General features: G+C 37.2%; 1 protein-coding gene across 1 annotated transcript in view; it reads left to right on the top strand.

Annotated features, from left to right (window-relative positions):
• The window catches only part of ZFYVE26 (zinc finger FYVE-type containing 26), a 53,213-nt gene that overhangs the window by 13,727 nt on the left and 27,393 nt on the right, over nt 1-12,093 (top strand). Inside the window, 9 exon segments of the mRNA XM_029283765.1 lie at nt 1,012-1,101; nt 2,415-2,474; nt 3,694-3,842; nt 4,450-4,648; nt 5,915-6,178; nt 6,317-6,427; nt 8,473-8,637; nt 11,030-11,257; nt 11,631-11,736. Coding sequence (XP_029139598.1) covers nt 1,012-1,101; nt 2,415-2,474; nt 3,694-3,842; nt 4,450-4,648; nt 5,915-6,178; nt 6,317-6,427; nt 8,473-8,637; nt 11,030-11,257; nt 11,631-11,736 — 1,372 coding nt within the window.

Here is a 12,093-nt window from a genome sequence, read left to right as displayed (position 1 = left end):
AACATCATTTTCCACGTTCATCCCAAGTATGAACAATTTTAGTAACTTATCACATGTTCCTAAAATAGAAGAAATCATTTCTTTTTCTCACATTCCATCTCTTATCTATAAACAAATCCATAAAACGTAATCATTTCGCCCTTCATGTCAACAAAAGTCCATTAAGAGTTACCAGAGGTAACAGCATATCTATTTTAGCCTTGATCAAATAAATCAATTTTATATTCCTTTCTTCTGTTTCTAGAAAACTAGATCTTTAGTCACCTCAAATAATGTCATAAAACATGGTTTCTTTTCATTTTTTCTTTGTTCCTTCTCAGAAAATTCTTTAAAACAAGCCTCTTGTAATCCCAGCATAGGAAAATTATCCAGGTCACTCTCTTTGTTCTATGTAGATTCCTTTTAATTATTAAGATATTAGCCTGCTTTTATTATGACCAGTGTAACATATTTTTCTGGGCCATTCTTATAGCCCAACATTTTTAAAATCTATTTTCAATTTAGTCTCAATCTTGTCAGATACAACTTGTTCCTCTTCCATAGCATTTTTTAGATAGAATCTATCTACAGAAACAGATGGCTCTAAACCTGTCGGACACCCCTATCTTGTGGTGTCCTCTTAAAAAGCAACTGCCAGGAGCACTTGTGTGCAAACCCAAGTCCTTTCTTTGTCCAGAAAGAATTTATTGAAGAACCAGTTTACTTACCAGCTGTCTTTGGCTCTGCTTTTCATGGAGCCATCTTAAATTTGCTATTTCTTCCCTGAAAGTCCCCAGAAACATAATGGAATTCTGAAAAACAAATCTAATTTGCCCTCAAAATGAAATGGGGAGTTTGCATAGTGTATTTTAACTTTTAATAACTTAATTCCCTAACCTTAACCTTGGTGTAAAATGATATTATATACATTAAACTAAGATAGCATGTTTATACCTTTTTTTTTTTTGCTTTCATCTTAACGTATTTGTGATAAAGTGACAATTATACAACAACTTAATGGTGTTTTTGCAGGTAGTCATCGTGGTCCAACTAGAATAAACTATAATTTAACCAAAGCATCCTTCTTGAAAAAGCATACTCAGTCTCAAAGACAAAAGCCAGGTAAAGTGGTAGAAATAGCTAAGAGTCTTATATTACTTGTCACAGATGTATTGCTGCTTCTGCTAGTCAGAACCTCATGGCTCTATGAGATTCTGATCATTTATCTATTCTATATCTCTGTAGTGAATGAAGATGGCCTTGGAGGACAGGGAAGACCCGCTACCAATGCCATGATCAGATAAATGACACTTGTGCCCAGGCCAAGAAAATGGTTTCTGAAAACACCTCAGATAGTCCTCCTCTCCAATTCTCATGAAGATAAAAGAGGGAGCCAACTAGACACACCCTGCAGACCTAAAGCTTTTGTTAGAGCTACTTTTATTAGAACAATCATAATAAAAGGATGTTGCAAGCCTCAATGTGCTACTTTTCCTCCCCTTTTTAACTTCATAGGAATTGGGGGAGGGGCCCTGTCCTTCCATCTTTCAAGAGCATGTTCTTTATTCACTACAATATCATATGGCCCGTGCTGGTTCATAATTGCAATCTTAAATTGGGGGTATCTAAGAAAAATTATACTATATTCAGTATTAACTATAGATTTAGGTGCAAAGACAAAATTAAAAAAAGAAGCGGATGCTTCCGAATAGACTCCATGGATCTAAAATCTTGGGATCTCCTATCTCTCTAGCTCAACAAAAGATTCTGATTAATCCAAACATCCAGAATAACTGTGTTGGAAACACTGTTCAGCAGTGCTTAAGAAGGAGCTTGCTTTGTCCAGGACAACCTAGTTGAGTTTACTGCAGCTGAATTTTAAAGTGAATTTGCTTCTTAGAAATAAGAAAATTGCCACTTAATTCTGCAGTGGTTAAAGAACAGGGTGGGAACTAGTCACGATTCTATGCGTATAATTATATTAGACGTGATCATAATAAGAAATTACCTCTTATACAGAGTATCGGGGAGAACAGAGTCCTCCAAATAGCTGTTGCTGTAAAACATTTTGTTTCAGGGCAGACTATTTTAAATGTTCTTTCTCCTGTGTTATATCCTGTATTTGCATAATCTGGAGACCAATACTGGATATTTTGGGCAGTGGCTGTGCTGTCTTGAAGTTAATATATGAGGCCAGTGTGTAAAATAAAAGTTTGTACAAATTAGATAAATTGTACAGAATATCCTAACACAGAGCAACTTACAGTACTCTGCGTATGAATTCGCTAAGCCAGCCCAAGGTAATAATGTAAGACTTGCTCTAGACTGGATAACCTTTAGTTTTAGCATGGATCTCTCAGTTAGTCTGTAGACGCTGTAATGAAAGTAAAGTGATATGCTTCACTCAACTTTTTCTTTTCTTTTTCCTGCTTCAGAACACAAAAGAACCTCCCTGGAGAGCTCCAGCAGTGAATTAAGTAGCACCAGCACATCAGGTATGGAAGAGCTTTCTTGGTCACGGAACCCCATGTGGAATGCTTATTACCTGAGAGAGCTTGTAAAACCTTTAAGTGTGTTTTACAAAATGCTTCATGTTTACTCAGTAAAGCAACCTATCCATTTGCAAAATTCGTACAGTTGCTTTGAAAGGTGCAGTTGCTGGGAAGAAAGCAAAACCGAGCGGATTGTGTGTGCTGATCCACGTGGAAATAGCCAAGGGTGGCTTGCAGTGCAGGTGTACAAGCCCTGCAAACAAGCTGGCATTGACAGTTCGAAGAGATGCTTTACACACAGTCCTTCCTTTCAGAGGCTTTGCCTTTTCTCTTGCATAAAGCTAGTCCTCGACTTACGACCACAACTTCTGTTGCAAAGCGGGACCTTTGTTTAATTGAGTTTTGCCCCATCTTACGACTTTCTTGCCACAGTTGTTAAGTGAGTCACTGCAGTTCAGTTAGTAGCGTGGTTGCTAAGTGAATCTGACTTCCCCGTTGACTTTGCTTGTCGGAAGGTTGCAAAAGGGGATCACATGACCCCCCAGGACCCCGCAACCGTCATAAATATGAGTCAGTTGCGCCAAAGCATCTGAATTTTGATCAAGCGACCATGGGGATGCCGCAACGATTGTAAGTGTGAAAAATGGTCATAAGTCACTTTTTTCAGTGCCATTGTAACTTCGAACGATCACTAAACAAACTAAGTTGAGGAGTTACCTGTATTTCCAAAGGCAGCTTTGGTTTCTAAATTATGGCTGAGTTTTTTTTCTTCTGTAAATGCTTGTGAACATGCAATCTGTTTTGATATTGTGGCTTTCAAAGATACAATTAACAGATTGTTAGATAGATAGATAGATAGATAGATAGATAGATAGATAGATAGATAGATAGACAGACAGACAGACAGACAGACAGACAGACAGACAGACAGACAGACAGACAGACAGACAGACAGACAGACAGACAGACAGATAGATAGATAGATAGATAGATTCATTCATTCATTCATTCATTCATTCATACTGTACTACGGAAACAGCCATTGTAAAGAGTGACAATTATACTTTAGAACTAATCAAAACAAACAAAATTACTTTTTCCTATTATATTTTGCAACCATCTGATGGTGACAGGGGTTGTTCTAAAACTATTCCTCCTTGTATTGGTATTTTTCTTGGGGAAAGGAAAATGTGTAGGGCATTTTTTGTTTATTTGTTTTTAGAAGGCAGTGCCGGTGCCTCTTCTGACTGTAGCGATGCAGAATATTGGATAAAGCCTTCAGAGAATTCCCTCATCCCAGCCATGCTTTCCCCACCAGAATCTCTTCTTGTTGCATGCATCTTGAGAGGAAATTACGTCGAAGCTCATCAGGTAATGGCTGGTTTCTAGTTGGATTCCTGAATAGTACTATAAATTTCTACTCTCTCCACAGAGCCTTTAGAAATTCATACCCCATTATTCTGATCTACTCCTTGTGCATTATGTACTCCAAGGAGTCTCTGGAGGATGTACTGCTAATTGAGAAAAGTGAGCTATATTTTTGTCAGAGTGTGTATTTGATGGCAGAAGGGCAGAAGAATGACCTAAGGTTTTCATTATATGGAACATTTTAAAACCTAATCCAAAATTAATCTGGATTAACATTTTAGTTACCCCCGGATTAGCATTGTTTCTTCAGAGAAAATAGTAGAGATCTGTCCATTCAGATAGGCAATAATATGTTTGTTTGTTTGTTTGTTTTAAAAAACATTATAATACGTAAAATTAAAGGCAATTGGGAAAGATTGAATTACCCAGCTGAAATTTCTTTATTTGGCTTATCAGACTGCCTTATAAAACTTCTTTGTATCCTTCCAGAGAAATTAGAAAGGTTTATTGGAATAAAGCTGAGCGTATTATTTTTTTTGTGCCAACAATTAAATATATTTTAAAATCTTACTTAACAAGCATGCGTTGCCTCTTAACTCTGTAATATCAGGTTGCTGTTATGTTTGATTTGGAAACTTCTGCTTCCTACGGTGAGCTAATTTTCCTGGAGCGTTACCAAGAAGTGATTGGGGAGCTAGCAAAAGTGGAACACAAGATTGAACATCAATCATCGGAGGGATCTGGAAACCTAAAACAGACCGGCAGTGGCCGTTCAACTCTGCAGGCTATTGGAAATGCAGCAGCTGCTGGTAAAATTTGATTACTCATTTTAACAAATGAGGCCCTGGGAAATGAGACTTCACATACATATGTATGGTACATATGTAACTTCAACAGAAATATATTTCTATCTGCTATATATTTTATGTGAATGAGATGGAAGAATAAAGTGAGTATAGATAGCTAGTGAGCTGTATGTTGCTTAATGACGTAGAAGTTGCGCAGATAAATTGTTGAATCTCTTTCTCTCCCTGCAATTGATTATGGAGGACAGATTTGGGATATTGTATTACAGCAAAAAAGGGTTTCACTTCCCTCTACAGTGGTACTTCGGTACTCTTCATTAATTGATTCCAGGAGGTGCAATGAGTACCAAAAATGATATGAGTATCAAACAAATTTTTTCCCATAAGAAATAATGTAGTGAGTCACATGGCAGCCGACATCAACAAGTTCTAGCTTGGCACTGAGTACCAAACAAACGATTAGAACCAGAATAAAATTTTCACATCAAAATGCATTGAGTACCAAATTCAATGAATTTCAAAGCAGTTGAGTACTAATATGTTAGAAGTTATTAGTTCAAGCATGTTTTCTCTATCACTGGCTTCTGTTCCTCATTTTTTCCCCCACTCGCCTACTGTGTACATATTGTATATGTGCACGCAAAGAATACTACTAGTAATAGACAAACCAAAGCAAATCAAAGCTCTCATCCAAATTCAGACAACACACTGTAGAGCAGGCATGTCAAATTCGCGACATCACATGACGTCGCGTGACATATCGCAACTTTTTCCCCATTGCCGGCAATGGGGTGAACGTGGTTTTGGTGTGACGCATCCGGCCCGTGGGCCGGCAGTTTGACAGGCCTGCTGTAGAGTGTTACTATTGGAATTTCCTGGTTTTCATCCCCCATTCTCACCTGCTATAAGATCAAAGGAGTGCCTGAATCAGTTTGAAATAGGAGAAGTACAGTAAGGACTTGGAAACTGAAGAAATTCGGTGGGACTGTCTTATGTATGCAGTCATGTATTTCTACGCTGATAAGATCTTTTTAGGTCCAAGTCTTTATAACTGTAAGACATATTTCCATTTTGCTAACAGAAACAGAAAAATGAAAAGCAATGGTTGTGCTCTCCTCAGTTTCAAGTAAAACCACAATAAACATTAAAAAGTTGCGCACTTCTGAAATTAGGCAAAGTGGAAGAAAAACCTAAAGAAGGCTTGAGGACTGAAAAACCTGTAATAAGTCCCAGATCCTTTAATACAATTTTCATTTTTGGTTTCCCAAGGGATGGTGTTTTACTCCATTTCGGATGTTACGGATAAGCTGCTTGCCCCTTCAGAAAGCCTTGCACCTGTGCTCCAAGAGAACTTCTGGACTAGCAGCGTCCAACTGGAATGTACTGACCCTTTGAATAATATTCTGGAAGACCTTTGTCCTTCTGCTATGGCCATATTCGATTTGGCAACTACCCAGTGCAATTTATGGAAAACCTGCAAGCAGCTCTTAGAAACAGCCGAGAGAAAATTGCAGAATAGCCTTGAAATCAAAGGTAAATTTCTCTATTCTGTTTAGTGCTGGGGTATTTTAAAAATTCAAAGAAGTTAAGTAAGGAAAATAGTGGTAAAGTATGTATATAATTCCACTAATATATCTTCTTCCTGGATTGTCATCTTATATCTAATAATAGGCAGAAGACTTGATTCCGATCACCAGAATCCTGTTGACTTGAAAGGTTTCCCAGCAGTTCTCCAACAAATAAGTAAAATTATCAACATACCACAAGGACAGCCCAAATCAGGTAATTTTTTTGCTTTGGGTCATTACTTCATTCACACGTACACTATTCTCCATTCTTATAGTTGTGTTCTGGTACCGCTTCCTAAGGAGCTCATTGGGGCCTCTTTAAATAACCATCTTTTCATGAATGAAGATTTTTTTTTCTTTTGCTTCCTGTTTTCATTGCTCTTCCTGAGGATCTGTTTTTATTGTATCATTGAGTAATTATTTTGAATTTAGTTTCATGTCATTTAATCTCTTCTAATTTTTAACATTTTTACTTTTTAAGGTGTTTTCCTTTTTTATTGCTCTTACAGTGTGTAAGATTTGTATTGTCATTATTGCTAGATATTTTGAAATGCTAGGAAAAGTGAGATGTAAACACAGGTATCCATAGCTAGCCATAGCAATGGAAAAATGATGTGTTCTGTGTTGTCACAACACAACCCCTGCCCTTCCGCTCTTGTGTTCTGGTGCCACATACAAGCACTTAGGTTGTGGAGATTGTGTTGTATTGTTTTCCCTGCTACCCCAAGCTCCTGTAAAATTCTGTCCGCCACCAAATAAAAGGCAAAAAGCTGCCAAAAAAAGCCAACACAGTGCTAGGCTGTATTAACAGAGGGATAGAATCAAGATCACGTGAAGTATTAATACCACTTTACAATGCCTTGGTAAGGCCACACTTGGAATACTGCATCCAGTTTTGGTCACCACGATGTAAAAAAGATGTCGAGACTCTAGATAGAGTACAGAGAAGAGCAACAAAGATGATTAGGGGACTGGAGGCTAAAGCATATAAGGAAAGGCTGCTGGAATTAAGTATGTCTAGTTTAATGAAGAGAAGGACGAGGGGGGACATGATAGCAGTGTTCCAATATCTCAGGGGCTGCCACAAAGAAGAGGGAGTCAAGCTATTTTCCAAAGCACCTGAAGGCAGGACAAGAAGTAATGGATGGAAACTAACCAAAGAGAGAAGCAACCTAGAACTAAGGAGAAACTTCCTGACAGTTAGAACAATTAACCAGTGGAACAACCTGCCTCCAGAAGCGGTGAATGCTCCAACACTGGAAGTTTTTAAGAAGAAACTGGACAGCCATTTGTCCAAAATGGTATAGGGTTATCTGCCTGAGCAGGGGGTTGGACTTGATGACCTCCAAGGTCCCTTCCAACTTTATTATTATTATTATTATTGTTGTTGTTGTTGTTGTTATTGTTATTAAATGTTTTCAGTCAAACTGGTTTTTAGAGTGCATGTATATTAAAATATCCCTATTATATATACACTATGTTGCAGGTCTCCCATTTTTTTAAATCAGTTACATTAAGTCTTATCTTGTGTCCTCACTTCTAGATCACTATTAAGAATCCCTCAACAGTGACTGGTTTACAAACTGTATTATAAACATAGATGTCTTTGGTATCAACAAAGCCATTCCTTGCTTGCATATACAAAAATATAAGCTCAGCAATTAAAAAGACTCGGCACCAAGATTGGTTTCCTTGATTATCTGTTGGTTCCCTGGTTGCCAACTGAGAGTTGCCAGAAGGGTACTTGTGGAAGATAATTTTTGGCAGTCCATTTTGGAAAGCTTGTTTTCAAACTTGGCAACTGTAAGATATGTGGATTCTGCTTCCCAAATTCCTCAGCCATACATCTTAACATTGCCAAGTATGGAACAAATTGGTTTAAAGCATTGCCCATTTTCTGTGTCTCCTTGCATATGCTGCTTCTGCCCGCCCCTCCTCCCTCTTCTTCCTTCCTCTTCTTCCCTCCTTCCCCTTCTTCTTCCCCTCCTCCTCCTCCTCCTCCTCCACTTCCTCCTCCTCCTTCCTCTTCCTCTTCCTTCCTCTTCTTCCCCCCTTCCCCCTCCTCCTCCCCCTTAAGTCAGTGCTGAACTATAAACTCTGGTGTATGAACCACACAAAGAGCTGATAGTAGGACGGTTTGAAAGAATTCATTATTTCACCCCATTTAATTTCTTTCATGTGTTTTTGCATATGTGTTGTGTGTCACAGGTGAGACTGAAATGTTTTATCTTAATGAATTTTCCCACTGTTTTCTAACAGAAATTTCTGATGAGAAAATAAGTTGTCATTTCCACTGCAGCATTGTGGATTTGCTGCAGACCTGTTACCCAGATCTCACTGCAGACTGTATTACTAATCAGCTTGTTTTGTCACAGCATTTGGATGAAATCCTGCAAAATCTGGCACATGTAGAAGATTTCCCAGGTAACATATGTGGGTGAACTATTTTTTCTGCTCATGAATTTTTTTTTTATGAAGAAATTTTATTGGTTTTTTCATTTTTACATAAAAGGGCTTGAGAAACAACGTGGTAATTGGGCTATCAATTATCCAAGAACAAAATCATACATATATCACACAGATTAATTCCTTAAAAGTTCCCTCTCTATTTCCCATATATTATTTTACCAATTAAAATTATTACATTTATAAAAAAAAAAAAGCTCAATCAATCCAATTGGTCATCAATCACATTTCAATTATAAGAATCCAAGTCCTGTTTTTAAGCTTTAGTATTTTAGAAATTACCATATTCCAATTAAGCTTATGTAGACATATTAACACTTCGGGCATCCCTCTTTTCTCTTTTCCCTATCATGATGATTCTATCTAACATAAATATACTATCCCAAAAAGCAACATCCTTACATTTTTTTAAATATAGCCTATTGCTTAAACTAATACATCATTTATTAATATTATTATTTCTCTTATCACAAATACCTCCTCTTCTCCCTCTATTACAAAATAGTTATCTTGGTTAAAATAAAGATATCAGTCCAAAGAACTACATTTCTGTCTATTTTAAATATATATTCTATCAATCAATTAAGTAAAATTTACCCCTCCAACTATTTATCATCTCTAATACCAAATATTATTACAAAAATATCATTTTACAGAATCATCTATTTCATTTGTTGTTAAAACAGTCCAAGTGTCAACAACCTTTTTAACCCATTCAGTGGAATTTTAAACCACATTTTTAAACTTAACTCTAGCTTTCTTTCTATGCCAAACCGGTTTCCAAGATAAAGCCTCAGCATCATCAAACCTCAACATTTGAGTAAAGCTATTTCTCAATACATCAAAATAGTCAAAGTTCTCTTCTCTTTCTTCCAATATCGTTTGAATAGTATAGTCAATTTTATTCCTTATTAAAGTTGCTAGTTGATTGTCCATATTGTCACAATTTTCAATAACTTGTACCTGAATGTCAAGCTCTGTTATTTTTGGGAGATCAAATAGTTCAGTTAATGTTATTCTTTGATCGTCAATGTTCTCCATAGGTCGTAAGTAGGGTTGTGTAGAATTAATTTGCTCAGTAGTTTCTACTGTAAGTTCATAATGGAATTGTAAGTGCAGTTCCTCTGTCTCATTCAGTTGTATAACTCGCTGAATGGGAACCTCTCTAGGGTTGCTCTGTTCTTCCTCCGTTATTCTTTGGTCTGTAGTTTGAACCGATGGTTGAAAGTCAATTTGTGGTTCTCTAGTATCATCTCTGATTTTTCTCCAAGATTTGATATAAGCTTTCATATAGTTTGTAGTTTCCAAAATCTTTTCCAATATAAGTTCACAGTCGAGCTGTGGATAAGCTTCTTCCATTTCAATGGTGAAATAGACTTTGATCAAGAACAGTCTTTGATCTTTTAGTGGAGGCTATATTTCAAAAAGGTCAACAAATATCCACCTATACAGTTGTAATGGCACTTTTCGCCACAAGATGTCCTCAGTGGACTGTAAACTCTTTCTTCCAAGTAGGTAAAAGTTTATCTCTTCCGGGAAACATAAAAAGCAAAAGCAGGTATCTTCAGTATAATAGATAAAGTAAAAAATATAGCGTTTCTTTTTTATTTTTTTCAGGGCCCTTAGGTATTCCCCCCCCAAAAAAAATCAAGTAGTCAATAAAACTTTAACTATTTTAGTTCTTTTAAAACTTTCTTTCCCAAGTAGACAGGGAAGTGATCAAAAACTTTTTACAGACAAATAGTCAGGACAGAGAGAGGGAGGAAAGGTCTCACCCGGATTCACCATGGTGGTTCTTTATGCTTAGATGATTTTCTGACTTCAGCTGGCGCAGCAAAGTGATCGGCCATTTTATTGGCCGATCTTCTCCGTTGGCCCTACGGAGTTAGCTCGGACTGTAGGGGGAGCCGCAGCCGAGCAAGAGCCTCTTCGACGGTAGTCGCCCCTCCAGGGCGATTTAAGACCCGCATAAGGGTCTACCGGCGGAGGGAAAACAGCCAACCAAGAGAGAGATCTCTTTGTACAGCTGAACGTGCTGCGATCCGGAAGCAGAAGTCTGCTCATGAATTTTTAACTCTATTAATCTGGTTCGAAATGTGTTCAGATTTATGCCTCACCTGCATAAAGCTCAGGGCAGCTTTCAAAAATAGGATTGCAGTTAAAATAGGATTTAACATTTCAAACAATAAAAGAACTTTTAAACCCTTGAAATATAACAATATAGATATAATAGCCATTTTTTAAAAATTCTTTCAGTTTAATATTACTGTAAATGTGGGAGATTTCTCTTATTGATGGAAAGAGTTGGATTTCTTAGATCTGTAACATCTAATCCTTTTTGTTTTTATAGACTCCAAAGGAAGCGTGCTTGCTTCTTTGGTAGAACAAGCTTTTCTGAAACCAGCAGAATTAGAGGCACATCCAGTTTGCGGTCAGATCAAACATCTCCTAAAAATCTTGGACCAATACGCTGTGACCATGCAGGAGGGCTATAGGCAGACGGCCTATGTACAAACATTTTTTGATTATATTAACAAGCTGGCTGCCATTATCTTTCGAAGCCTCACGCCAGAAATAGGTGAGAGATTGCACCCTATTGAAGCAAGGTATGTAGGTTTAGTTCAAGAGGATCCACTTTTAATATTGAAAGAAAGCAGAACAATAAAGAGCAGAAAAATAACAGATTCATAGGAACTTTAAATGATTGCATTCACCTTTGTCTATATTTCAGTTCACACTGAACTATTCAGCTGTTTTATTTTATTAAGACAATAGGTAAAATCTATAAACTAATTTGCAGATTCGTAACAGAAATTGGAATACTCTAAAAACATCATAACAAGCTGTCAACATTACTGCTTGTCAAAAGATGTGGAAGTTGGGTTTGGGGGCATACAATGAAATGAAGTCCGACCAATACATTATTTTTTAATAACTTTATTTGCTTCTAGATCAATCTGCAGATATTCAAGTTGGAAATCCATTTATTTTGCTCCAACAAAGTCCATCTCACTTGCTATCCCAGCTTCTATTTGGGAAACAGATTGTCCCTGACAGGTAAGGGTCTTTCATATAAGATAAGATAACTATTGGAAATAACAGTAAAAATATGACACCCGTGTTACCGTGTGTAGTTTTTACTTTAAATCAACGGGCGAGAGTTTCACTTTGTGTATGTACTGTGTGTGGATTTGTATGATACTTGTTGTATACATATCTGGGTGTAGGGATGTATATGCATCGTTATTTATAATTTATAACAGGTAGAACTATATATAACGGAAGAAGGAAGCTTGAGAGTTCGCAAGGTTAATGCTGTATGGAATGAAACTCTGGCTGAATCTGGATGTTCTGCTTCGGATACCACGAAGCCTCCTCCCAGAAGGTAACAAGGAAAACAGGTCGTGAAGAGGA

The sequence above is a fragment of the Protobothrops mucrosquamatus genome, unplaced genomic scaffold (genome assembly GCF_001527695.2).
Source record: "Protobothrops mucrosquamatus isolate PMUCROS unplaced genomic scaffold, P.Mucros_1.0 scaffold218, whole genome shotgun sequence".
In the NCBI taxonomy this organism is placed as follows: domain Eukaryota; kingdom Metazoa; phylum Chordata; class Lepidosauria; order Squamata; family Viperidae; genus Protobothrops; species Protobothrops mucrosquamatus.
The sequence above is the reverse complement of the archived record's forward strand: the minus strand, read 5'-3'. Positions and strand labels throughout refer to the sequence as shown.